General features: G+C 42.3%; 2 protein-coding genes across 3 annotated transcripts in view; both read right to left on the bottom strand.

Annotated features, from left to right (window-relative positions):
- Positions 1-3,875, bottom strand: part of LOC118390079 (LHFPL tetraspan subfamily member 7 protein) — a 178,102-nt gene extending 174,227 nt beyond the window's left edge. For both annotated transcript variants that reach the window (XM_035780273.2, XM_052457010.1), the window contains exon 1: positions 3,032-3,875. In XM_035780273.2, the coding sequence (XP_035636166.1) occupies positions 3,032-3,349 (318 nt within the window). In that variant the 5' untranslated portion in view covers positions 3,350-3,875. The remainder of the gene's footprint in view (positions 1-3,031) is intronic.
- Positions 3,876-4,302: 427 nt separating this feature from the next.
- On the bottom strand, positions 4,303-26,091 carry akap10 (A kinase (PRKA) anchor protein 10). Its single transcript, XM_035780272.2, has 15 exons — positions 25,844-26,091; positions 23,005-23,052; positions 21,592-21,786; positions 19,110-19,643; positions 18,567-18,665; positions 18,194-18,278; positions 17,850-17,973; positions 17,468-17,604; positions 14,983-15,127; positions 11,389-11,553; positions 11,013-11,125; positions 10,293-10,375; positions 6,455-6,507; positions 6,256-6,348; positions 4,303-6,103 (listed from the first exon to the last, which is right to left on the bottom strand). The coding sequence occupies exons 1-15, from the start codon at positions 25,863-25,865 to the stop codon at positions 6,098-6,100; spliced, it is 1,902 nt and encodes a 633-aa protein (XP_035636165.1). The 5' UTR covers positions 25,866-26,091; the 3' UTR covers positions 4,303-6,097.
- Positions 26,092-27,545: the final 1,454 nt, after the last annotated feature.

Below are 27,545 nucleotides of genomic sequence, written 5' to 3'. Positions count from 1 at the left end.
AATTATCCATGTACAGTGCCTAGTGAAAGTCTGCACACCCCATTCAGTCTTTAAATTTAGCCTTAAATGTCAATCTGAAAATGATTCATGTTTTTCCTACAGATCGACAAAGCATAGTCAATATTTTCAAAGTGAAAGAAAATTATGGAAAACTTTCAAAATGAAAAAATAAAAAAATAAAAAGCTGTACGTCTTCACACCCCAGAGTAAATAATTGGTGGCAGCACCTGAAAAAGATTCTACCAACTTTGCACAACACTTAGGGCAACATACACCGTGTGTACAAAGCATTAGGAACATCATCCTAATATTGAGTTGCACCTCCTTTTGTCCTCAGAACAGCCTCATCAGGGCATGGACTCTACAAGGTGTCAAAAGCGTTCCACAGTGATGCTGGCCCATGTTGACTCCAATGCTTCCCACAGTTGTGTAAAGTTGGCTGGATGACTTTGGGTGGTGGACCAATCTTGATAAACACGGGAAACTGTTGAGTGGGAAAATGCAGTTCTTGACACACTCAAACCGGTGTGCCTGGCACCTAGTACCATTCCCCGTTCAAATGCAATGAAATATTTTGTCTTGCCCATTTACCCTCTGAATGGCACACATACTCAATCCATGTCTCAATTGTCTCAAGGCTTAAAAATCCTTCTTTAACCAGTCTCCTCCCCTACACTGATTGAAGTGGATTTAACAGGTGACATCAATAAGGGATCATAGCTTTCACCTGGTTAGTCTAATCTCATGGAAAGAGCAGGTGTTCCTAGTGTTTTGTACACTCACTTTTTGTCAAAATTGCTCATGCTCTGTAAATATGGTTGGGAATCATTGATAGACAGCAATATTCAAACCTTATCTCTGATGTTCAAGTCAATTTATGTCAGAATTGAGACTAGACCACTCAACAACCCCTCTTAGAAAGCCGTTCTGGTGTGTCGTTGGCAATAACATTTCTATAATTGTGTTTTGGGTGTGTATACTTCACTCAGTTATCAACTCTCTGGGTACTAAAGGTACTGTATTGCCTGGCTCTCCAAAATGTGTCAAAACCCAGAGATGAAACCCTTCAAATAAAGTGATAACACTCTTCAAAGGTCCCTGGAACATTAGTTGCCAGCACAAATACATGGAATTCCCCATCAGCAATACAGTACCTCCTATCCACAAACACCTGAATCTCCATCATTTGAAAACATGAAGGGCTAAAAGTACTAGAATTATTCACCCATTCTGCTCTGCTTTGTGTACTCTGTTCAGACCTGTTTGCCTGATCCAGTATAAACCCCATCTTCTACCTGTGTGGGAAAACTATAGTAGCTACGCATTTGATTCTTTGCTGCACACAGCCCCTAGCTACAACATCTGAACTGCCACTTAATTATATATGTTAATTTATCCTGCTCATACATAATCATAACTCCTGAGGAAGCTGGTGCGATATTGCAGTTTTTTTTTTTTACAGCATGGTCGTGGCTCCAACTGGCCTGCTTTTTATAATCCAGAATGAAAAGGACTGGAATGCACTGAACAGCTCTACGGGAATACCCATGGTGCAATGCAACTGGACTCCCGGGGGGGCCCATGCTTCTGGCTGCCCCAGAGATGCAAATAAGATAACTTACACAATCACACATTCCATTTAGCGGGAAGTTAGCCAACATAGTCACTTAGACAGCCATCTCTTGATTTAACTTAGCACAAGGTCCCATAGCTTTACCCCAGTCTTTTCTTAGCACATGCCCTCATTCTGTTTTGAATGGACTTCAAAATGTTAAATGCTATTTATGACAGATTTTTAGTGTTTACAGACTGAAGATTCATCCTTGTTGGCACGTTTTCAAAACTGGATCACTGCTACTACATTAAGACCATTGATTGTTAAAAACCATCAACTATTTAACAAGAGGAGCAAGAGCATCTCTCCCTCATAGTTTGTGACCCATTAATGACCGTAACTAAATGAAGCACTATGCTATGCTTTGTCAAAGCAAAGCATTCATATTCTGAATAGGAAAACCTGAAATCCTAGGGAACTGTAACCAGTGTCTGGGTCTGTGGCTGGAGGTAGTTATGTAACCAGTTATCCTCTGAGAATTAAAGAAACAAGACCACTGACTGAAGGTGGAAGTGTGTGATGTGAGAGATTCCCTATGGCACTACAATACTGTCATCTCACTCAACTGCCATGCAAACCATGGCCCAGCTCCTTAGCTCCAACAAACAATTTATCTCAGAATGAATAGTAACATAAGAAACGTCAGGTCCTTATTGCTAGTTTTACAGTTCATTACTACTGTAGCTACGCCTCCCTGAGTGTACTTTACTACCTATTAATGGTACCTAATCCGTAATAGTGGTAGAATAGAAACCCATATATCGGCCAGATAAGGTGTCAAACACTTGCCCTCTGCTGGTGAGAGATTAGCCAACATAGACACTGATGGCACACGGCCTCTCCATCCATCCACCAGAGAGCCTGTTGCTGTGAAGGTAAATACACAACCCCAGCCTTGTCAACAGGTCTCACCTGAGGGCAAGGACCTTTCATTGTGACATAACTAATTCAATAACACCTGTTGACTATGAGCTTGAACAACACCTAATGGAAATATATACCTACTCCTTTGGGAGATCAGTGTTCAGCAAGTGTTCTGTTTATGGGTTTGGTTGGATTTAGTTCAATCTCATTGATTGTGCATGCTGCGGTGTCCATCATCAACAACACTAATGTCACTATATTGGAGTCCTGAATACACTCAAGACAGTGATGCAGGAGCAGCAATGGCTCAAAGTCCTCTCTCAGCTGGTCTTATAAGACAAAGGGGTATGTTTGCTCATCACAGACAACATAATGAACACTATCCTTTGTGGAATCTGGAAGCCACTGTATGATCATGTAGTTGCTAAATTATTGAGATGTAATAACAATGTAATAAACATTGTTGCCATTGTACGCAACACTGTTTACTAAGTTGTTACCATAACACATTAATTAAAGTATTGCATGTATGATCCATGTATGATCGTGTACCTGCCACGAGCTGGATGGAATCTCAGCGAATTTCCCGAGTCCTCCGAAGGTGTAGCATCTGTACATATGGTCCAGGGACTCCGAGCAGTGCCAAAGTAAACCGAAGCTCACCGAGTCCTTGTTTTTCAGATGGTCCTTGACAATCCACGCAGATGATATAAAGCTGAAACTACAAATAGCGACCAGAGCGGAGGACAGGAAGACCCAAAAGCAGCCCACACAGCTGAACATCCTCGCAGCTTGGGGCAACGAGTAGCTCAGAGACAGATCGATCCCAACCCCGGCTTCTTTCTTCTTCCGATCCAGCAATGAATGCATTTGGAGCTCACACACCCAGAAGAGATCAACTGAAGCTCTCCCCAACAAATTTTACACCAGCAGCCTCCTGCAGCAAAATAACTAGTTAACAATTTGTTATCCGTGATGATTTAAAGGGATAATCCAGTGACCCAAACATCGGCTCGTGATTTCATAAAAGAGTCAAATATGAGCACTTCTCCGTAAACAAGCTGCCACCTCAACAAGAAGTAATGTCTCCTTTAAATAGGCTATCCGCGACTATACTTGAGAATCTAGAAATGAGTCACGGCAGGACACAAATGCTGTTTGTCACACCCGAAACAGAGTTGCGCAACTGTCATTCCGTAGATAGTTCCATATTTCCATGCGGCGACCATCAAATTATCTTAATCGAATTTATTTTACTCACGAGACGCAAAATAAAACATATGTTAGTGTTGCAGTTGCTGTCTATAGGTCCGGGGATTTGAGTCGCCGCGCTTTGTTCAGCAGGAGAAGCCGTGGTTTTGGTTACGCGTGGTAACCAGTGGGCAACACAAAGGTGTCCACGTTGGCGCGCGCGTCATTGCGCACAGGGAATACTCAAGTGGGCGTATCCCCATCAAGAGAAATGTTGAACACCTTCACTTGTGTCCTCGTGTTACTTATGGTAGGTAAATACATGTTTAGATCAAAGTGATACTAAACCACAAAGATTGCCCATTTGGCTAAACATTTGCTAAAGTGCCAATGTTTTACTACAATTGTCTGTGGGAAACAAGAGGAACTAATATTTACAGTGAAATAACCTAGTCCTAATTATTACTATTGGACAAAACGCTATTTTTGTCGTTTAAACAAACATCCAAATCACTGAATATTATATACTTATTGCTAATCATTTGTCGTTAGACATTTATCTCTCATGTATGTTTCAATACAGTCCACATTGCCCCCCACTGGTTAAATGGCATTGCAACAAGAAAAATCAGATTTTTGCTATTTGATAACGTTGCCTACTTTAGCTACAATATAGGCAGAACAGTTTTATTACATGAATGCCATAAAATACTTACAATAAAGTATATCATACTGTACAACATTAATGAGGATAAAACTAATTGGATGAGCAAAACTGCAGCAACAACACCAATAGAGCTTATGCAAAAGCTAACCACACACTTGAAACTGCACTGGGATGAGCATTAATTTGCTGAATTACAGGTTGCATTACCATCTGGCAATACTAGAGGTTAAATACCCAAGTGCAATTAACAACGTGATGGCCACAAACTATGACCAGCCAACAAGCTAATGACGACTGAAATAGAGCCAAATCCACCCCTGTTTGGCAGCAGACAAGATTTCATACATAATCAGTGCAAAGAGAAAGAAGTCTGTCATTTTCCATCATTGGTAGCATTTCTGTCCCTTCTGTATAAAAAAAACAAAATAGACAAACACAAGGCAAACATTTCAATAATATATATATATATTTAAATCAAACACAATTTAAATATATTATAGATTAAGAACACATAGATCAGAGAAACAATATTAGCGGTACATAGTACCAAAATAGTATTTTCTGGTTCTTTTCCACACATCTCAATGAGGTTCAAGCAAAGTCATAATAATATTAACATTACATTCACTGAGTACCTTTCAATGAGATTTGCTTAAACATTGCTTTCGACAGTACATACAAAAAAGAAAACTGCAACAATCACCATAAAAAAATAACTAACATTAATATATGGGGGGTAAACCAGAAATGTACATATTTATAACAATACATGGAGTAGCCTGGAGTTCTTCTTTCATTGCAACTGTAGCACGTCTTCTTCAGGCCATAATACCACGTATCTATTTATTAGCCTATGCTCTCTAATGATATGGACAAGGTGCCAGGGGTCGCCAGAGCTACAGGTAGATGGCAAGACCAGGGAATCAAGAAGGTCCATTCCAGTTTGACTGTAACTTGTCTGACCTGCTCTAGAAAGTACATTTGGGCTCAGTCAGGAGGGTAGGAAAGGAAAACTCTGACTCACCATCTCATCATAGTAACCCACCCCACTGACAAAATACACCAGGACTGCCAAGGAATATAAGCAGGATACGCATCTGCCACAAAATAAAACTGCACAAAGCCCCTACTTCCAGATGGAATTTTTGGGGGTCATTGGTCTGACCACTTTCAAATTGATTTAATCTAAAAACAAAGAATGAGGAATGGGCAAAGGCTGTAGTGGTGGTTGGGTTACGGAGAGAAGATGGCGAGGACAACCTAGTCTTCTTAGTGATTGCTTAGTGAAGGATGCTTCAGGCCCCTGCAGGCTCCCTCTTAGATGGCATGGTAACAGAAGTAACCACGGCAGCACCATTGCTTTCTGAAGTGCTGCTCTTTCTGACAGCTCCCGTTCAGCACCATTTTGCGTCCTTGTTTGTCATCCCTCCTTTTTGTTCTGGAAGGAAGGAAGTCGGGTGCTCTTTGTGCAACCGCCTTGTTGGCTTTTCTTTTCCCACTTCATTTGTTCAGAGATACCTTCATAGTGTTACGACGATATACTTCAAGTCTTTCGCTCACTCACATATATTCACACACAAACCAGTACAAGTTGATTCAGGAGATGATGGAATGCTTTTGTTCTTCTACCTTCATTGATGCGTTTCACCATAAGGTGAATCCAGTGTGCAGTTCATCACTGGACCAGGTGACATCTGTCTGTCACGGTCTGTCTCTATAGGATGAAGGGAGTGACAATATTTTGGTTCTCCACTGGAGGGTCATAACTAGGGAGAGAGATGGACAATGAAACATGGACAATCATCATACAACAGTAAACTTGTCATGACTGAAGTCATTTTATTTGATATAGTTGACTACTGTATTAGACAAATGCATTAGCTTGGGGCATACAGATATCCGGAACAATTTGACATACTTTGGTGGATTTGTCAGGACTGTTGTGGTGCGCCTGGTGTACTACGTCATTGACGATCATCTTAGCGATCTTCCAGGCCATTTCCTCCTGGGCCTAAACACACATAGACAAGTTACAATTCAATATGTTCATCATTCCTATTATTCATTAGTTCAAACAGATTGAACACAAGAGGAGCTTGTTTTGTTGGTGTACACACCTCATCTGAGTTGCCTTGAACAAGTTTCTTCATGGCTAGAGAAAGCATGGAACCTGTGAGGAAAGAGAGAAGAGTGAGTGAAGAAGATGGAAATATTCAGAGGACAAGCCTTTCATCTATTGTTCCGCTGAAACAGGTATTCCCAAACTGGGGTAAGCAATGCCATTGGGGGTACAGCAAATAAAAATGTGATTCACATAAAAAGTTAATAATAACATTTTCAAACAGTCCATTTATATTTTCCAATGGGGCTATACATTTGGGTGAGATTTTTTTCTCACCCGAGTAGCCTCGTTTCACTGCCAAAAATAAAATTAAACCATCTAGTGTTTAACGAAACAACACAATGTCAAATACAGGTAGCCTAGTCAAATAATTAACATCCAATCACATTAACCGTTACTCTCTCGTGGGTATTCCACTAACGGTCCGTATGTAGCTAAACGTAGCTGCTGCTCATTCCGTTTGCTCGAAAATGTATAAATGGTTAAAAAAAGTAAGGCCCACGTCCATAAAGACACATACCAGCTCTACGACAAGTTGTTCTGCTTCCACAAGCACATCCAATGCTAGCATCAGTAATTCTACATGTTGTTGTTAGCCCAGCTAGCATGGACACTGACAGCTGTGAATCTGTTGCAGCTGAAGAGCTACTGCCCCCTTACCCAGGAAAGCACCGAACAACAAACAGGGACATTGGACCATCGAAGAAGCGCAAATATGATGAGATCTACATTGATTTGGGGTTCACTTAGATTGGGAGTAGTGCCTTTCCTCAGCCACAGTGTGTTATATGTGCAAAAGTACTATCTCACAACTTGATGAATCCTTCACTCTTGTGCAGACATTTAGAAACAAAACATGCCAATATGAAAAATAAGCCACAAGAGTGTTTGGAGCGAGAATTAAGATGACTTTCGAGTCGTAAGACATGTATAAAAGCAACAGATACCATTAATAAGAAGGGGCTAGAAGCATCTTATATGGTGAGCTTCCGATTGGCTAGGACAGGCTAGCCCCATACTATTGTGGAGGACTTAATTCTTCCTGCTGCCGCAGATATGGCTGGGGCAATGCTGGGGGTAAAGGCCCAAAACAACTATACAGAAAACGCCTTCATCAAACAACACTGTTTCACGACAAATCGGTGACATGGCAGGAGATGTTTTGAAACAATTACTGCTTCGCATACAAGCCAGTAAATTCTATGCATTACAGCTGGATGAGTCAACAGACGTGGCGGGCTTGGCACAGCTCCTGGTATATGTCAGTTACGTTTATGGGGGGGGTTAATTAAGGAAGACAAACTCTTCTGCAAAACACTGGAAACCAGGACAACCGGAAATTAAATTTTTAAAGTTCTGGACAGCTTTGTGACATCAAATGGGCTTTGGTGGTCAAGATGTGTTGGTATCTGTACTGATGGTGCAAAAGCCATGACAGGGAGACATAGTGGAATGCAGTTGCCCCCGACGCCACTTGGGTACACTGCAGCATCCACCGAGAGGCTCAAGCTGCCAAGGGAATGCCTGACAGTTTGAAATACACTCGTGTATTTTCTGCACTATGCAATGATGTGGGCAGCGACCATGTACAGCTTTTACAACATACAGAAATGACTTGATTATCAAAGGGGCAAAGTATTAACACGTTTTTCTTTTTTTTTTTATTGGGAGACTAGCTTAAAGTTCTTTACTGACCATCATTTTCACTTGTCTGACCACGTGCATGATTTCTCACACGACTGGCCTATCTGGGTGATGTTTTTTCCTCACCTGAATGATCTGAATCTAGGATTACAGGGACTCTCCTCAACTACATTCAATGTGCGGGACAAAACTGAGGCTATGATTAAGAAGTTGGAGCTCTTCTCTGTCTGCATTAACAAGGACAACACACAGGTCATTCCATCATTGTATAATTTTTGTGTGTACAAATTAACTCAGGCTTATGGACAATGTAAAATGTGACATAGCGAAGCACCTGAGTGGGTTGAGTGCGCAATTACGCAGGTACTTTGCCTGAAACGGATGACACTAACAACTGGATTCGTTATCCCTTTCATTCCCTGCCTCCAGTCCACTTGAACAAGAGAGCCTCATCAAAATTGCAACAAGCGGTTCTGTGAAAATCTTATTTAAAATCAGAAGCCACTGCCAGATTTCTGGATTGGGCTGCGCTCAGAGTATCCTGCCTTGGCAAATCACACTGTTAAGACACTGATGCCCTATGCATCCACATACAGTGGGGCAAAAAAGTATTTAGTCAGCCACCAATTGTGCATGATCTCCCACTTAAAAAGATGAGAGAGGCCTGTAATTTTCAAGTGGGAGAACTTGCACAATTGATGGCTGACTAAATACTTTTTTGCCCCACTGTACCTATGGGAGAGTGGATTATCAGTCCTCACTAGCATGAAAATGATGGAAAATGATTTGACTGAGACTCTCTCCAATACAACCCAACATTGCAGAGTTATGAGCATCCTTTCAAGCACACCCTTCTCAACCTGTGGTGAGTTATTCACAATTTCCAATGAACAAATAAAGTTTTATGGATAAATAAAAGGGCTAAATGATTGATTATTATTATATTATTAGTTCCCTGGTCCTATAAGAGCTCTTTGTCACTTCCCACGAGCCAGGTTGGGACAAAAACTCACACTCATTCTTGTTATTATTATAATTTTTTAAATTACCCCTTTTTCTCCCCAATTTCGTGGTATCCAATTAGTAGTTTACAGTCTTGTACCATCACTGCAACTCCCGTACGGACTCAGGAGAGGTGAAGGTCGAGAGCCGTGCGTCCTCCGAAACACAACCCAACCAAGCCGCACTGCTTCTTGACACAATGCCCACTTAACCCGGAAGCCAGCCGCACCAATGTGTCGGAGGAAACAACGTACACCTGGCAACCGTGTCAGCGTGCACTGGGCCCGGCCCGCCACAAGAGCCGCTAGAGCATGATGGGACAAGGACATCCCTGCCGGCCAAACCCTCCCCTAACCAATATGATGCTGGGAAAATTGTGCGCCGCCCCATAGGTCTCCCGGTCGCGGCCGGCTGTGACAGAGCCTGGACTCAAACCCAGAATATCTAGTGGCACAGCTAGCACTGCGATGCAATGCCTTAGATCACTGCGTCACTCGGGACGCTCCACTCATTCTTATGTTTAAGAAATGTATCGTATAGCGTGTGTGTGTGTTTTCAGGCTTACGATTGCAAAAAAAAAAAACATTTGAGAGTGCGCTGACCCTGGTGCTCGAGGGGGTACGCAGCTGGAGGTTGAATGTTTGAAGGGGTACGGGACTATAAAGGTTTGGGAACCACTGCTCTGAAAGATACTAGGCATACGAGGTACATTTATCACAGCACAGAATTCTCTTGGAATGCGATCGATGCATTTGGAAGAAACTGAGGGCTGGAAAAGTTGGTTTATGATTAGAGCCATGAAATCTACTAAGAAAATGCATTCAACATATACAGGTTTAGTCCAGGACTTTTATATGGATTTCTTCTGTTCTCAGAGAACATTCTCTTCTAAGAAGTCCTAAATATTATATTCATGTTATACTGTATAGTCTTTTATAAGAACTAAAAGCGCCTTGCGTTGTATTTGGGGTGCCCCACATATTTAAACCTACTTTCTGTTTGCGGTTAGGATTAGAATAGAAGACAATACCCACACCATGCATGCTTGAGAGACATGACACAAATTATACAGGCAACAATGAACAGTAGAGAGAGAAATAAAGGAGAGAGAAGAGAGAGGGAAAAGAGAGAAAATAAGAGAAAAGAGAAGTAGAGAAAGAAAGGTATAGATTGTCAGTGTAAATTACCTTTGGATTTCTTCACATCAGGCTCTGGTTCGGCCTCCCTGATGAACTGGCCCAGCTCGTTCACTTTCCCAAACGTCATTCTTCTGAATAGAGAGGGGACATAGCCAATGATGTCATAGATACCAGATATCTATGGAGACAGAACCCTGTTACTAGACTGGTCCCACATTAGTTTGTGCTGTACAACCAACTCCTATCGTCGTTGTCATTTGGTCCCAGCACAAACAGATCTGGGACCAGGCTAATCTCTTACTGCAACTAGGACACTGCTGGGGCTGCACTATATCAGCCTGTGTGTTTGGCCTATTAGACTGCTATAAGGTAAATGGGGATAACCTACAAATCTGCAGTCACACTGAGGACCGCATGGTGGAGTCTTTGAAAATATGCTTTTTAACATCATATATTCATTCATAACATGTTTGTATTTGGAGTGGTTTAGGTCACACATCAGTGGCCATTACACTGGCTTACTTAGCTTGCATCAAAATAACCCTTTTGGGAATATTACATTAGTAAAATCAGGCTAGTTCAGAGGTAGAAATGGGGGAAATTGAGCACCATTATTTGACTACTTTCTAAAATATCATCCAGTAGAGAAACATGGGGGAAAAAACACCAGATCAAATAGTTGAAATAAATGTTGTTTACAGATGACAGTACTTAGAGAATGCTGAAAATGTATATCTGAGAAGGCCAGAGGAGGTTATGCAGATTTACCCAGCGTAGGGGCGCTGGTACAGGGACTCTGGATCCAAACTGGCTATGTCCACCGTTATCGCCTCGTCAAAATTTTTCAGGATTTTCACTGCTGCCACCTTTTTGGTAGCTTGCTGTAATGAGAACAAATATAATACTTTGCACAGTTAGAGAAGAACTAGAGGGAATAATATTCCACGTACGAAGCTATTTACTCAAAGTTCATTATCTCCTCAACGGTGTTAGTCAGGAGGGAAAATGACTAACAGACAAAGGTACGAGTGCTACTGCTGTTGAACATTCATTCATTCGAGTGCACATAGACAAACTTTTCAAAATGTCTCATGAAATTAGGAAAATGTCAGGGTGTGAGCAGGTCAAGTGTGGGGTTATCTACCTGGGTTTGAGAACCCTCGGTAGCATTGGTGCTGCGGTCACCATCTGGGGCCACGCCTTGACCAGGAGCGCTGGCCAGGACAAACTCATCCGCTCGGACAGAGTTGATAAGGTCACTCAGATACTTGTAGTAAAGGTTACTCGACAGGAAGCCTGGCATGTAGACCTGAGGGAAGAAAAATGACATGAACTTAAAATTAGCAAAGTTGAACATGAAAATGCAAGAGGGACATGCCTTTCAGTCATAAAGGTCTTCCATTTTCTTCAGAGAATGGCAAAGTGTTTCAGCATCATCCCTAGCCTTTGGCAACAACATAGTAACTCAAAGCCAAATCTTTGTACAGTTGAAGTCGGAAGTTTACATACACGTAGTTTGGAGTCATTAAAACTAGTTTTTCAACCCCTCCACAAATTTCTTGTTGACTATAGTTTTGGCAAGTTGGTTAGAACATCTACTTTGTGCTAGACACAAGTAATTTTTCCAACAATTGTTCCACGTTCATCTGTTCAAACAATAGTACGCAAGTATAAACACCATAGGACCACGCAGCCGTCATACCGCTCAGGAAGGAGACGCGTTCTGTCTCCTAGAGATGAACGAACTTTGGTGCGAGAAGTGAAATCAATCCCAGAACAGCAGCAAAGGACCTTGTGAAGATGCTAGAGGACACAGGTACAAAAGTATCTATATCCACAGTAAAATAAGTCCTATATCATCATAACCTGAAAGGCCGCTCAGCAAGGAAGAAGCCACTGCTCCAAAACCGCCATAAAAAAGCCAGACTACGGTTTGCAACTGCACATGGGGACAAAGATCGTACTTTTTGTAGAAATGTCCTCTGGTCTGATGAAACGAAAATTTAACTAATGAGAATTGGGGGAGGCTTGCAAGCCGAAAAACACCATCCCAACCGTGAAGCACGGGGGTGGCAGCATCATGACGTGTGGGTGACGTGCATCATGACGTGTGGGTGCTTTGTTGCAGGAGAGACTGGTGTACACAAAATAGATTGTATCTATTTTCCGGCTACCCGGATAAAGCACTAAATAAACTTCAGTTAGTGCTAAATACGGCTGCTAGAATCCTGACTAGAACCAAAAAAATTGATCATATTACTCCAGTGCTTGCCTCTCTACACTGGCTTCCTGTCAAAGCAAGGGCTGATTTCAAGGTTTTACTGCTAACCTACAAAGCATTACATGGGCTTGCTCCTACCTACCTCTCTGATTTGGTCCTGCCGTACATACCTACACGTACGCTACGGTCACAAGACGCAGGCCTCCTAATTGTCCCTAGAATTTCTAAGCAAACAGCTGGAGGCAGAGCTTTCTCCTATAGAGCTCCATTTTTATGGAACGGTCTGCCTACCCATGTCAGAGACGCAAACTCGGTCTCAACCTTTAAGTCTTTACTGAAGACTCATCTCTTCAGTGGGTCATATGATTGAGTGTAGTCTGGCCCAGGAGTGGGAAGGTGAACGGAAAGGCTCTGGAGCAACGAACCGCCCTTGCTGTCTCTGCCTGGCCGGTTCCCCTCTTTCCACTGGGATTCTCTGCCTCTTACCCTGTTACGGGGGCTGAGTCACTGGCTTGCTGGGGCTCTCTCGTGCCGTCCCTGGGGGGGTGCGTCACCTGGGTGGGTTGATTCACTGTTGTGGCCGGCCTGTCTGGGTTGGCGCCCCCCCTTGGGTTGTACCGTGGCGGAGATCTTTGTGGGCTATACTCTGCCTTGTCTCAGGATGGTAAGTTGGTGGTTGAAGTTATCCCTCTAGTGGTGTGGGGGCTGTGCTTTGGCAAAGTGGGTAGGGTTATATCCTTCCTGTTTGGCCCTGTCCGGGGTGTCCTCGGATGGGGCCACAGTGTCTCCTGACCCCTCCTGTCTCAGCCTCCAGTATTTATGCTGCAGTAGTTTGTGTCGGGGCTAGGGTCAGTTTGTTATATCTGGAGTACTTCTCCTGTCCTATTCGGTGTCCTGTGTGAATCTAAGTGTGCGTTCTCTAATTCTCTCCTTCTCTCTTTCTTTCTCTCTCTCGGAGGACCTGAGCCCTAGGACCATGCCCCAGGACTACCTGACATGATGACTCCTTGCTGTCCCCAGTCCACCTGGCCATGCTGCTGCTCCAGTTTCAACTGGCCTGGGCCCTAGGACCATGTCCCAGGACTACCTGACATGATGACTCCTTGCTGTCCCCAGTCCACCTGACTGTGCTGCTGCTCCAGTTTCAACTGTTCTGCCTTATTATTATTCGACCATGCTGGTCATTTATGAACATTTGAACATCTTGGTCATGTTCTATTATAATCTCTACCCGGCACAGCCAGAAGAGGACTGGCCACCCCACATAGCCCGGTTCCTCTCTAGGTTTCTTCCTAGGTTTTGGCCTTTCTAGGGAGTTTTTCCTAGCCACCGTGCTTTTACACCTGCATTGTTTGCTGTTTGGGGTTTTAGGCTGGGTTTCTGTACAGCACTTTGAGATATCAGCTGATGTACGAAGGGCTATATAAATACATTTGATTTGATTTGATCATGAGGAAGGAAAATGGTGTGGATATATTTAAGCAACATCTCAAGACATCATCAGGAAGTTCAAGCTTGGTCACAAAAGGGTCTTCCAAATGGACAATGACCCCAAGCATGCTTCCAAAGTTGTGGCAAAATGGCTTAAAGACAATAAAGTCAAGGCATACAAACCTGACACACTTACACCAGCTCTGTCAGGAGGAATGGGCCATAATTCACCCAACTTATTGTGGGAAGCTTGTGGAAGGCTACCCAAAACGTTTGACCCAAGTTAAACCATTTAAAGGCAATGCTAACAAATACTAATTGAGTGCATGTAAACTTCTGACCCACTGGGAATGTGATAAAAGAAATAACTGAAATAAATCATTCTCTCTACTATTATTCTGACATTTACATTTACATTACATTTAAGTCATTTAGCAGACGCTCTTATCCAGAGCGACTTACAAATTGGTGCATACACCTTATGACATCCAGTGGAACAGCCACTTGCATCTAAATCTTTTTTTTGGGGGGTGAGAAGGATTACTTACCCTTACTTACCCTTTCACATTCTTAAAATAAAGTGGTGATCCTAACTGACCTAAGACAGAATTTTTACTAGGATTAAATGTCAGGAATTGTGAAAAACGGAGTTTAAATGTATTTTGGCTAAGGTGTATGTAAACTTCCGACAACTGTATATTTATTGCTCTGGTACCACTACCTGCAATAACCCCAAAGGCCAATAACCCCATAACCCCTGGTAATCTCAACCTTATGGTTCAATCTAATAATGTTGTTTTTTAATCTAATTTCCTAGTGGATTTACAGTTGAGAGTTTGCAGAGTGACCCCTGTGTGTCCCGTATCAACAAATGTATTTGACCCAGGTTAAGAGAGTTGGGCCAGTAACCGGAAGGTCGCTGGTTTGAATCTCCAAGCTATCTAGGTTAAACATCTGTCTGTGCCCTTGAGCAAGGCACTTACCTCTAATTGCTCCTGTACGTCACTCTGAATATGAGTGTCTGCTAAATGACAATTTATTTTTGTTTTTAAGTAAAATGTTACTGTGTGACTTTCAACCCCTCACCTTTTCCATGGTGGTCCAGGCCTGTCTGAGAGGAGTGGTGAAGCAGTCTGGTAGAGGCCCTCCTTCCCGGCATATATTAGACTCTATCTCCATCCGCACAGAGTCATCGAAACCCAGCGGTTTGGTGGCTTGGAGTGAGAAATACCTGGGGAGGGAACAGATCCCACCACTATTAAACTGGTGTCCTAATAAACAAGCCAGACTGAGTAATGCTGTGGTGTTTAGGCAACGATATAGTGATGGCAAATATATAGTAAAGGCAAATATATAGTAAAGACAAATACATTGTAAAGACAAATATATTGTAAAGACAAATATATTATAAAGACAAATATATTGTAAAGACAAATATATTGTAAAGACAAATACAGTGTAAAGACAAATACAGTGTAAAGACAAATACAGTGTAAAGACAAATACAGTGTAAAGACAAATACAGTGTAAAGACAAATACAGTGTAAAGACAATGATGGTGTGAAACCAAAGATATTAAGCAAATACACTCAGTGGCTAGTTTATTAGGTACACCCATCTAGTACCGGCTCGGACCCACTTTTCCTCTAAAACAGCCCGAATTCTCTGGGGAATGGATTCTACAAGGTGTCTGAAATGTTCCACAGGGATGTTTGTCCATGCTGACGCAATGACATCATGCAGTTGCTGCAGATTTGAAGGCAGTACATTCATGTTGTGAACAGCCCGTTCCATCTCATCCCAAAGCTGCTCTATTGCAGTGGTCACCAACCTTTTGAGTCAAGATCACTTTGAGTCAAAATGCAGCCAAGATTTACTACTCAGATTTTTTTACCAAACAGGACTTTAAAAAAATATAAACCCATGCAACATTAACCAATTGAAAACAGTTCTGTAGCAATAAGGTTTGTGCAGTAGGCTATAGGCCCAATAAATTATCACTGTATTTTGGCTCTGCTTCAATTGCCCTGCCAATGTTGTTCTTCTCAGACCATTTTGAAATTATATTTTAACATTTTAGGTATATGATCACACTGGTAATTGATCCTCAGCTGAGTGAGCTCAATCTTTTTATTTTTTACAGGACTTTCTCCGCTGAGAAAAGGGGACAGTCTTCCAGCTGATGGCAAAACTTAAGTCGCACTGCATTATTTCTGCCTCACGCACCAATTCATGTTGTTACTCCTATGATCAGAGAAAGTTAAATATTCTTTGATATTCGAAAAGACAAGCCGCTAATAATAACAATGTTAGCTTATCGGAAAACGTTGCTATACTCATTCATTGCAGCTGTTGCAGTGCTGTTTGCAGCGTGAATGGAAGTTGGGAAAACACATATTTTATGGCTTATAAGTGTTACTCATAAAAACAGCAGCTCTTTGCTGTATTCGTTGAGTCTCTCTAGTCATGGTTTTAAACGAAATCTCACAGTAGAACATTTGCTATGCGTTCGAGGCTTCTTTTTACAGTCTACGGCTCGAGGAAACTTTGCAGTCACAGTGATCTGGCCAGTGATAGGCAGAGATCTATCTTCAGAGACATGAAATGATTCAAAATGGGAAAACTTTGCCTTCCTGGCGATAGGGCTACTAAATCAAATGCACCTACCACCAAAAGTGCAAAATATATAAAAATACGAACACAAGGCTTTATTGTTTTTTTTTTAACCAAAATGTTTGGTGATTGACTAGGAATGCCTTGGAGACCACTGCTCCAATGGGTTTGGTCAGCAGCAATGTTCAGATACACTGTGGTGTTCAATCATTGCTCAATTGGTCTCAAAGGACCTAACATGTGACAGGAAAACATTCCTCACACCATTACACCCCCGCCACCAGCCTGTACCATTGACACCAGGCAGGATGGGGCCATGGACTCATGCTGCTTCTGCCAAATTCTGACTGACTCATCAGACTAGGGAATGTTTTTCTCAATTGTTAAGTGTTGGTGATTGCGTGACCACTGAAGCCGCTTCTTCTTGTTTTTAGCTGATAGAAGTGTAACACAATGTGATCGTCTGCTGCAATAGCCCATCCGTGACAAGGAGTTGTGCGTTCTGAGATGCCGTTCTGCACACCGTTGTACTGTGCTGTAATTGGTCTGTTTGTGGCCCGCCAGTTAGCTTGCAAGATTCTTGCCATTCTTCTTCGACCTCTCTCGTCAAAGAGTTGTTTTCACCCACTACACTGCCACTGACTGGATGTTTTTGCTTATCACACCATTCTCAGTAAACCCTAGACAGTGTCGTGCGTGAAAAGCCCAGGAGGACGGACGTTTCTGAGATACTGAATCCGGCACGCCTGGCACGGACAACCATACCACACTCAAAGTCGCTTAGTTTTGCCAATTCAATTGAACAGTAACTGAATGCGTCGATGCCTGTCTGCCTTCTTTATATAGCAAGCCATGGCCACGTGACTCACTGTCTGTAGGAGAAAACCATTTTCATGAACGGGGTGGTATAACCTAATAAACTGGCCACAGTTTATATATAAAGAAACGGATGGCTTACTTGTCATAGAGGATCATGGCGTCATTCTGGGCCTCCTGGCCGTCGTATTGGCCCGCCATTGCAGCCAGCTGGTCCTGGAAGTTATCTGCTGCCAGCCAGAACTGCAGGATATTCACAGCGTCCTCCTTCTCCATGTACTGGGGAGACACACAGACAGACACCATGTTAGCCTCATTACCAATGACTCTTCTATTAACACCTACCATATGACACTAATGTCAAATAGAATAGAGAAGAATAGAAACAAATACATTAGAAACACCAGTAGCACTAACAGCAATAACACCAATGAATAAAACAGCAATTAATATGAATGAATTTGATAACATACTGTGCTTGTGTTTAAACAACATCAATTGTGGGGTCCAGTTGTTGTGCTCACCTCAGAGAAGTAGAATAGGGCCGACTCACAGAACAAGATGTCTGCCAGAAACACTGAGCCATTGGTCAACACTTCCATCTGGTACTTACAGAAATGATGGCTGCGCAAGAATTCACTAAAGTGCCTGGGAAATATAAACGATATGTGATCACATTTACATTTATGATATAAGAGTGGATATACGAGTGGATAGGTGTATAAGAGAACATTGGTTACACTTTAATCATAGGAGACAAATCATGAACCATGCAGAAAAACACTGGCATTCAACATGAACTCATATGAGAAATTGTCAATCTTTCAATGGATACTAGAACATGAAGACTGGAGAATCTAAAACGTACTGTTGCTCCATGATGGAGAAGACGACTGACTGTGCAATGACAAAGCAGTTTGGGTCCACCATTCCATCCTCGCCACAGATTTTAGCTGGCAAAGTGGAGAAAGGGACTAAAACAGTCACAATCACACAACGGATTATCAATTCATCCACAAAATAGTTATCCTGAAACTTTGTTAAATGTACTTCACAGACGAGAGAGGATTAGGGCAGATTTGATCTTTAACTAGGTCTAACCTTCATAGAAATGCATACAGTACTCATACAGTTCTGATAAAATACTCATATAGTACACACACACACACACACACACAGAGCACTGTCTTACAGTCAAAGTCAATACTAATGGCAAACAGGTGGGGGTACTAATTTCTTACCGACTATGTCGTTTCTAATCTGTTCTGTAATGGGGATGGGCCTAGCAGCGTCTGGAGAGATGTACTTGGTGAAGATGTTCACTGCATCGCTCTCTATACCTACAACACACAGGTGAAAATGGTTAACAGTCTGTCACAGGTGTCAAAATGTGTACAACTCAGATATTGTTTCCTTCAACGTGCAATTAAAATAAATGAAACTTATTCTCACAGCCAGTTGTTTCACATGGTGGAGATTAGAATAAATATAGCTAATACACTACCCTTACCTAGTCAGAGTGTTATGCAGTCATAACAGTAAGGTAGGAATATAGAGAAATTATGGTACAGACATTATGGCCCAACACAAACATGAATAAAAACACAAATTATAGCCCAACTCATAAAAAAGGATTGTGAGAACAACCATAGCGTCTCTCTGTAACATTCACCACCAGCCGGCTCAGACAGACTCCAGGCTACTTACTTAATCATTATTTGTACATGTAAATTAAGAACAGATTTTGATGTACATATTTATTTATGAAGACCAGTCAAACGTACTCTTCATGAGCTTGTCTGAGAGCTCCTTGAGGGCATGGGTGGACTGCAGCTTGAAGGGGGTCCCTGTCCTGGAATTCTGCCTGGGGGGGGTATCTTCCCTGCTGGGGGTGCCTGGCCTCTGGTCCACTAAGGAGCTAAAGGAGTCCCTGTGGACGAGCTGCGCAGTGGGGCCTTCACTACTGTTACTGTTTATCTCCTGGGGGCTGGGGGTAAAGGGGTGAGATGAGGGGGGCCTGGGGACGGAGGGTAGGTCCATGTCTGGGGGGGAGGAGGGGTCGGGGGAGACAGGGGTGGAGGCAGGCTCGGCAAGGGAGCTGTGTTTGATTGAGTTGAGACTGTTGGCCCGGACCCGGCACCAGCTGGTTGAGCGGAAGCTCTCTGCCTCCAGCCAAAAGCGGACCAAGTGGTCGGACCCACGGGCCTCCTGGAACTGGATGTAGTAGGGCATGGCCACATTGTCCCGCAGGATCTGGTCCACTGTCTTAGACAGGCGTGAACGCGTCTCAGAGGCCAGGTAGTTCACACTAGAGTGCCCTGAAAACACACCATAATACTGAATAAAACCACTGTACAACCATACAGTATGATCACACTGGACCGTTCTGAAACACACAATGAACCAATCAAAACATCAAACGTCTTTATAAAGCCCTTTCTACATAATCCGTCCTTACAAAGTCTAACCCAGTCTAAACAGACACAGCGGACCACAGCATACTGAATGAAACCACACACGATCATCCATAATAAAATTTACAAAACCTATCTAAAACCTATTCAACTATGGCACAGTTCCCAGGTCATATGATCAGGGAGGCCATGTGAATGTTTGACTGAAGCCTGGCTGGAGGCCTCCATTACATAATGGACTAAAGTAGAAGCACTAAACAGTGATCTGGTGTTTTGTGATGAGTGTTGTGTGCTCCTAGTATCAACTCCAGAGAGTGGGCAGGCTGCCACGTATGACTGATAACCGGCAGCTCAGCCCCCTCTCCCACCCCTTCACTCCTCTCTCCCTCCACCCCTCCCTTTCTCTCTCTCTCGCTCCTGTACAAGAGTTCACACCCTCAGAGCACTGTCTGGGGTCTAGTCACTGTTGCACAGTATAGTCACGCTACCCTACTGCATTTCAAGGTCCCCCCCTCCCCGGTAAGTAAAGACCTGTCCCAGCACTATCATAAACATTACTGGTGTAGCTGGCTGCTGTGGCACTATAAATCTAGTGCCTGATATCTACCTATTTATGAAATGGTTCATTTAAATAGCCTACATCAGAGAAAATAAGATTTAGGGAGTTCTTATGTATCATAATCAAATAAAGTATTTGTCACATGCGCTGAATACAACAAGTGTTGTAGTAACTTTACCATGAAATGCTTACTTACAAGCCCTTTCCCAACAATGCAGTTAAAAGTTAAGAAAATTTGACAAATGGATAAAAATAAAATAGTAACACAATATAATAACACAAAATAACAATGATGAGGCTATACAAAGGCTATATACAAGAAGTACCGGTAACGAGTCAGTTTACTGGGATACGAGGTAGTTGGGGTGATCGATTGAGGTAATATGTACATGTATGTTTTGTTAGGTTAGTTGATTGATTTAAGTACTATGTACAGGTCGCCATTTAATTAACCCAGAAAACTTCAGTACAGGGTTTTTTCTGGATAAAAAAAGGGCTTAGGTGGTGGGCATAGCAGAGGACATGGCAATGAGCACGGTCAGTCCGTCGGGGTGGATACATTTTAGAAAAAATATTTGAGGCCCCCATCTTGGCGGTGTTGAGAAATATTAGCATTTTTAAACAATACTTTGGGATTTTGGCAATGAGGCCCTTCATCTACTTCCCAAAATTCAGATGAACTAGTGGATACCATTTGTAGGTCTCTGTGTCCAGTATGAAGAAAGTTAAATGTAGTTTTGCGAGCCAATGGTAACTAGCATTAGCACAATGACTGGAAATCTATGGGTATTTGCTAGAATAGACTTCCAGTCATTGCACTAATTTTAAAAATGTGTAGTGGATCATTTATTTTTCAGAAGCCACACTGCTTCTTAACACAGCGTGCATTCAATCCCGAAGCCAGCTGCACCAATGTGTCAGAAGAAACACCATGCACCTGGCGACCTGGTTAGCGCGCACTGCGCCCGGCCCGCCACGGGAGTCGCTAGTGCGCGATGAGACAAGTATATCCCTACCGGCCAAACCCTCCCTAACCCGGACGACGCTAGGCCAATTGTGCGTCACCCCATGGACCTCCCGTTCACGGCTGGCTGCGACAGAGCCTGAGCTCGAACCCGGAGTCTCTGGTGGCACAGCTGGCACTACGGTGCAGTGCCCTAGAGTTTAGCCTTTTAAATTATAATAAATAAGAGCGGTCACTTAATCCTAGATCAGCACTTCTTCTCTGAAACACTTGTGAATACGTTTCCTGAAAACTATGAGACAAATCAGAAGAATACTGGAGGCACATACCCAGATCCCCAAAGTGTGCAGCCTCCATGTGGCTGGGCTGTTTCTTGAGGATGGCCGTGCGTCCGTGGGCAAAGGAGTCCATGTTTGCAGAGATGGCGTTGATGGCCACATGGCTGGGCCCCGCCACCTCCAGGATGGCATGGTGGTTACGGAGGCTATGGGAGGGGGAGTGGGGGCTTGCTGGGGCTACCAGGGCTGGGGTTACAGGGGAGGAGGAGGGTGGAAACATAGGTATCTTATATCCTTTGATCAATACAGAATGTAGGCTTAGCTTTCTAGAGAGAAACCCAAAACACCAACAAAGTATGTTATATGTACGAGGTTATGGGTTCTGAAAAAGGCCTACTTCTTTAACTGAATGGTGTAGTGATCTAGTACATAACTGTGCCCAGTTAGAGCTCAGTGGGTGCTGGGACACTTTTCTTCTTTAACTGAATGGTGTAGTGATCTAGTACATAACTATGCCCAGTTAGAGCTCAGTGGGTGCTGGGACACTTTTCTTCTTTAACTGAATGGTGTAGTGATCTAGTACATAACTATGCCCAGTTAGAGCTCAGTGGGTGCTGGGACACTTTTCTTCTTTAACTGAATGGTGTAGTGATCTAGTACATAACTATGCCCAGTTAGAGCTCAGTGGGTGCTGGGACACTTTTCTTCTTTAACTGAATGGTGTAGTGATCTAGTACATAACTATGCCCAGTTAGAGCTCAGTGGGTGCTGGGACACTTCTTCTTTAACTGAATGGTGTAGTGATCTAGTACATAACTATGCCCAGTTAGAGCTCAGTGGGTGCTGGGACACTTCTTCTTTAACTGAATGGTGTAGTGATCTAGTACATAACTATGCCCAGTTAGAGCTCAGTGGGTGCTGGGACACTTCTTCTTTAACTGAATGGTGTAGTGATCTAGTACATAACTATGCCCAGTTAGAGCTCAGTGGGTGCTGGGACACTTCTTCTTTAACGCTGGAGTGTGGGGATTGCGAGACAGTGTGCTCTGTGTACATGTTAACTTAGCCCTTTGAGCCGGTCTAAGAATATAAAATACTTCACTGGCATCTCTCTAAAAACTCTTAAACCCAAACATTTAAAGTCTGAACTTTGGACATAAATTGGGCCTACTAGCTGATATATGTGTGTTATTACCTAAATCAATACATTCTCTCTCAGTACATTTACAAAGACAAATATAAACACCTACAAAAAGAGAAAGCTCAGAGGGAAATACCGCTACCTTCAAAAAAATGAGTGAACATAACACTTCAACTAAAGAGACACTTGACTGCTTTCAAAGAACTTCACACAAGGACCTTATTTCCTCTCTATTTTCAGGGCTGCTAAGAAATGAAACATCAGACAGCAGCAGCACAGTATTATAATTCATCATTTCAAAGAAGTAGTAGTTCGGTACCCACCTCTATTGACTTTGGCATCAACTGGTTGCTCGGGTTCCTTGCCTTTTGCTATGGGTCAAAAAGGAATTACATAGCATTGTAATTAGAGCAGGCTCTAACATTTGATTCACAACGCAGGGTGAGATCAGTGACCGGAATACTGTGCCTGAGTTTCATTGTAGGGTAAAGCCATATGGATGATGATGCAGTGTCACTGAAAACTTAAAGGGATCATTTGGGATTTTGGCAACACGGTCCTGAACTCGTGGATGTCATTTTTATGTCTCTGTGTGCAGTTTGAAGGAAGATGCTAACTAGCAGATACCCATAGACCTCCAGACATTGTAGCAGATACCCATAGACCTACAGTCATTGTGCTAATGCTAGTTAGCATTGGCTTGCCAAATTAACTTTAACTTCCTTCATACCGGGCAGAGACCTAAACATGGTATCCACAAGTTTGTCTGACTCTGTGGAAATAGATAAAGGGCCTCATAGTCAAAATCCCGAAGTAACTTTAACTATACAGTTACATAATGGCCTAGGCCTGGTCGGGAAACAGATATGCCTGTGACAGTGGGATAACCTTGACTGTTAAGCAAACAAATAATTATAACTATTTCCCTCACTGTCATGCACAGATAAGACAAGGAGAGAGGAGCAAACTACTTGTGTGAGGCTCCTAATTGGAATAGAACAGAGTTATTCTTCACATTGAAGCATGGCTGCTATCTTACAAGGTGTGTTTATTGACTAGAGTGGCCTTGGTCTATCAGCTCAATGTCACTTCATTGTCATGTTGTTACTGCAAAGAACTCTCATCATCACCATAAAGAACAGTCTGGAACCAAAGTCCTGTTTTTCTACACATTTCAGTCCTCCTCCATTACATAAAGTAACAGAATATGCCTGGTTACAATTGTGTGGTGAAAGTGAACCTTTTGCACATGACATAAATAGTTTTCCTGAGACGCTTTCAGTGTTCAGTAGAGAAGTGGGGGAAAGATGGAAGGCTCTTTTTCATTTAGAGGCATCAGATGGTTAGCACATGGTTATGTCTACCCACCTCAAAGAGCTTTATAATTGCAATCTGTATATAAATAGGTCTCTGCATATGACTGATTGTTATCACCATCATTTCATATTATCCATGGTTTGCACTGTTGGCCAAATACTTTACAGTAGCTGTCAAGACAAATGTGTGTTGTGTGTGTTTTACTAGCCCCAGGAATGGAGGTCTATAGTTTGGGCTAGTGATTTACATGCAATCATTTTTGCTTTTATGTCTTCGGACCACAATTCCAAGGTAAATACTGAGATAGCCTGGAGCAGTGGTCAGCAACCTTTTCTGAGTCAAAATCATTTTCTGAGTCAATATCATTTTCTGTGTCAAAATCCCTTTCTGTGTCAAAATCCCTTTCTGTGTCAAAATCCCTTTCTGTGTCAAAATGCAAGATGAGATCTACCACTCAGATTGAAAAATCATGACTTAAAAGCACAAGCCTATGCAACACTAACCAATCAAAAACAGTTATGTAACAATGAGGTTTGTGCAGTAGGCTATTGGCCTAATACATTATCACTGCATATTGGCTATGCTTGAATTTCCCAGCCAATGTTGTTCTTCTCAAACCATTTAGATGTTGTATTTCAACATTTTTGGTATATGATTACTGGTAAAATACTATTTATTTTATTACTTGTGAGACAGACACAGCTGAATTTTCTATTTTTTTTATTGGACTGACAGCCTGCATCTTATGGTCAGTCTGAAGGGAGGGAGGGAGCAGAGGTTCTATGATCTCCTTACTCCCATGATCAGATCAAGTGCATTATTCCTCGATATTAAAAAAGATAAAAGCGCAAATAATAACAAAGATAGATTATCATAACATGCGCATTGTATGGCTTATAGACAGTGCTGCATAACAACTTAAACATGAATTTAATCATAAAAACTGCAGTTCTTTGCTGTATTCGTTGGTTTTAAATCTCACATTATCAACTTTGGTGTGCGTTTGAGGTTTCTTTTTACAGTCCTAGTGTGCGAAAAAAAACTGTGCAGACACCGTGATCTGAGCTATCTGATTGGCCAGCGGTGGAAATACAGTTGCACTTGATTTGCCCCTCAAGGCCTGCCGGGTAGGCGGAGTTCTACCTCCATACACATGAAACGGTTAAAAAAAAGGAACACTTTTGACTTGCCGGAGCAAGGGCAGCTGAATCAAGTGCACCTACACTCAACAGCGCGAAACAAATAAAAATAAGAATGCGAAGGCTTGATTTGTATCTTTGTTTTTTTACATACATGTTTGATGATCGACTTATAACGTTACTTGCATGGGGAGCTATCATCCAACCACCATGGCATAGTTGACTGGCATGGAAGACAGCCAGTGACCTAAACTAAAGAAACATTACCGTGAAATTATTATGAAATCACCAAATGTAAGGCTTTCAGGTAAATTAGTATATAGGTAATAACCAAAAATCTACATTCTCCAATAATTAATTGCTATCGATCATGGTCAGGCATATTAGTAGCTAGCTGAGTATTAGCACCACAGCATCAGCTAGCTAACGTTAGCTACTTGACGTTAGCAGTAGCAAAAACTATTGAGAAGGAAAGCTGCATTAGCTAGGTCGTGTGGCTGCCAGTTTTAGCTCTTCAGATTTGAAACACATAACTACAGAAACAAATTGGTATTTGCTATATTATCCATTGTCGGCGTGGACTTGACACAGACCTGTCAAGCGCATTCTCATCTGTCATTTACTAGCCATCGCGCATTCCTCAACCTCTCCCGCGAGCCTCTTTACGCCCTTTGGCTCGCGCTAGCCGGCTATCATACTTCCTTACCTTTCCTTCTGAAAAACGACATGACGATTTTCACGCTGTGAATGTATCCTCAGCTCAATGACAACATCCCGTGGATTCCCGAGTCCCTTCATTCATATACGTCGATTCTTGACGATGGTAATGGGTTTATTTGCGACCGAGGAGAATGGGCTGTCAAATCCAAAACTTCCCCCTTCTGCGACCAGTGGCCATATTGTCAATATTGTCTCACTTCCGGACATGATGACGCGGCAGCGTTGTGGGAAAGCATTATTTGTTAGTGACAGTAGAGGGCAGGAACCACAGTGGGGCGATTTTACTGTAGAACACTATACTAGGGGTGTAATCATTAGTCCAAACCCTAGTCATGGTCCCAAAACGAGAGTTTCTATTGGACAAATTCAGGTATGTCCCGCCCAGTTTCGTTCGTTTTGCGCCCCATGGGTGTAATCGTTACTCCAAACAGTTAACGAAAACTAACGTTTCAATTGGACAGGTTCAGCAACAGGACGGGTCCAACTGTTTGGAGTAATGATTACACCCCTCTGCGAAAGGGAATAGATAAAAACAACGCAATTCGGCACTTCAGGGTCTTACAGAAAGAAAAACAAAAGTACACTTTTAAAAATTAAAAAATGTCTAAAAGTCTAAATCAATCGCAATGGGAATACAACATATTGTGCTTGGTTAAAGGGGCAATCAGCAGTTGCTACATTCATTTTTGGAATTATAATATTTAGGCTACCCATTGATTCTTGAATAATATAACCTATAAATGCATCATGAGTTTAGTTCAACTGTAGTACCCCATCAGAACCAAAAAAAAAGAGATCAAATCACATTTTATTTGTCACATGTTTTGTAAGCAACGGGTGAAGACTAACAGTGAAATTATACTTACAGGCCCTTCCCAACAAGGCAGAGAGAAAAAATATAAATAATAGAAACAATAACACAATGAGTCGCAATAACTTGGTTATATACCCGGGGTACCAGTACAGAGTCCATGTGCATGGGTACAAGGTAATTTAGGTAGATTATGTACATGTATGCAAGGGTAAAGTGACTAGGCAACAGTATAGATAATAAACAGTAGCAGCAGCATATGTGATGAGTCAAGAGTTAGTGCAGTCGAGCGCCTTGCAGTCGGATGCCAAGCAGTTGCCATACCAAGCAGGGATGCAGCCGGTCAAGATGCTCTCAATGGTACAGTTGTAGAACTTTCTGAGGATCTGGGGACCCATGCCAAATCTTTTCAGCCTCCTGAGGGGGAAGAGGTATTGTCGTGCCTTCTTCACGGCTGTGTTGGTGTGTGTGGACCATGATAATTCCTTAGGGATGGGGTCACAGAGGAACTTCAAGCTATCGACCCGCTCCACTACACCTTGTTTTACTGCAATGTTTGTAAACAAACTGAAACATGGTTAAAACTACAGTGCATTCGGAAAGTATTCAGACCTCTTGACTTTTTCCACATTGTGTTGCATTACAGTCTTAGTCTAAAATTGATTAAATAAAACATGTTCCTGATCAATCTACACACAATACCCAATAATAAAGTGAAAACAGGTTTTTAGATTTTTTTTCAAATGTATTAAAACTAAAAAACAGAAATACTTTATTTACGTAAGAATTCAGACCCTTTGCTATGAGACTCGAAATTGAGCTCAGGTGGATCCTGTTTCCATTGATGATCCTTGAGATGTTTTTACAACTTGATTGG

The sequence above is a fragment of the Oncorhynchus keta genome, chromosome 11, assembly GCF_023373465.1.
Source record: "Oncorhynchus keta strain PuntledgeMale-10-30-2019 chromosome 11, Oket_V2, whole genome shotgun sequence".
Classification (NCBI taxonomy): domain Eukaryota; kingdom Metazoa; phylum Chordata; class Actinopteri; order Salmoniformes; family Salmonidae; genus Oncorhynchus; species Oncorhynchus keta.
Note: the sequence above shows the minus strand (reverse complement) of the source record. Positions and strands in the feature narration are given on the sequence as shown.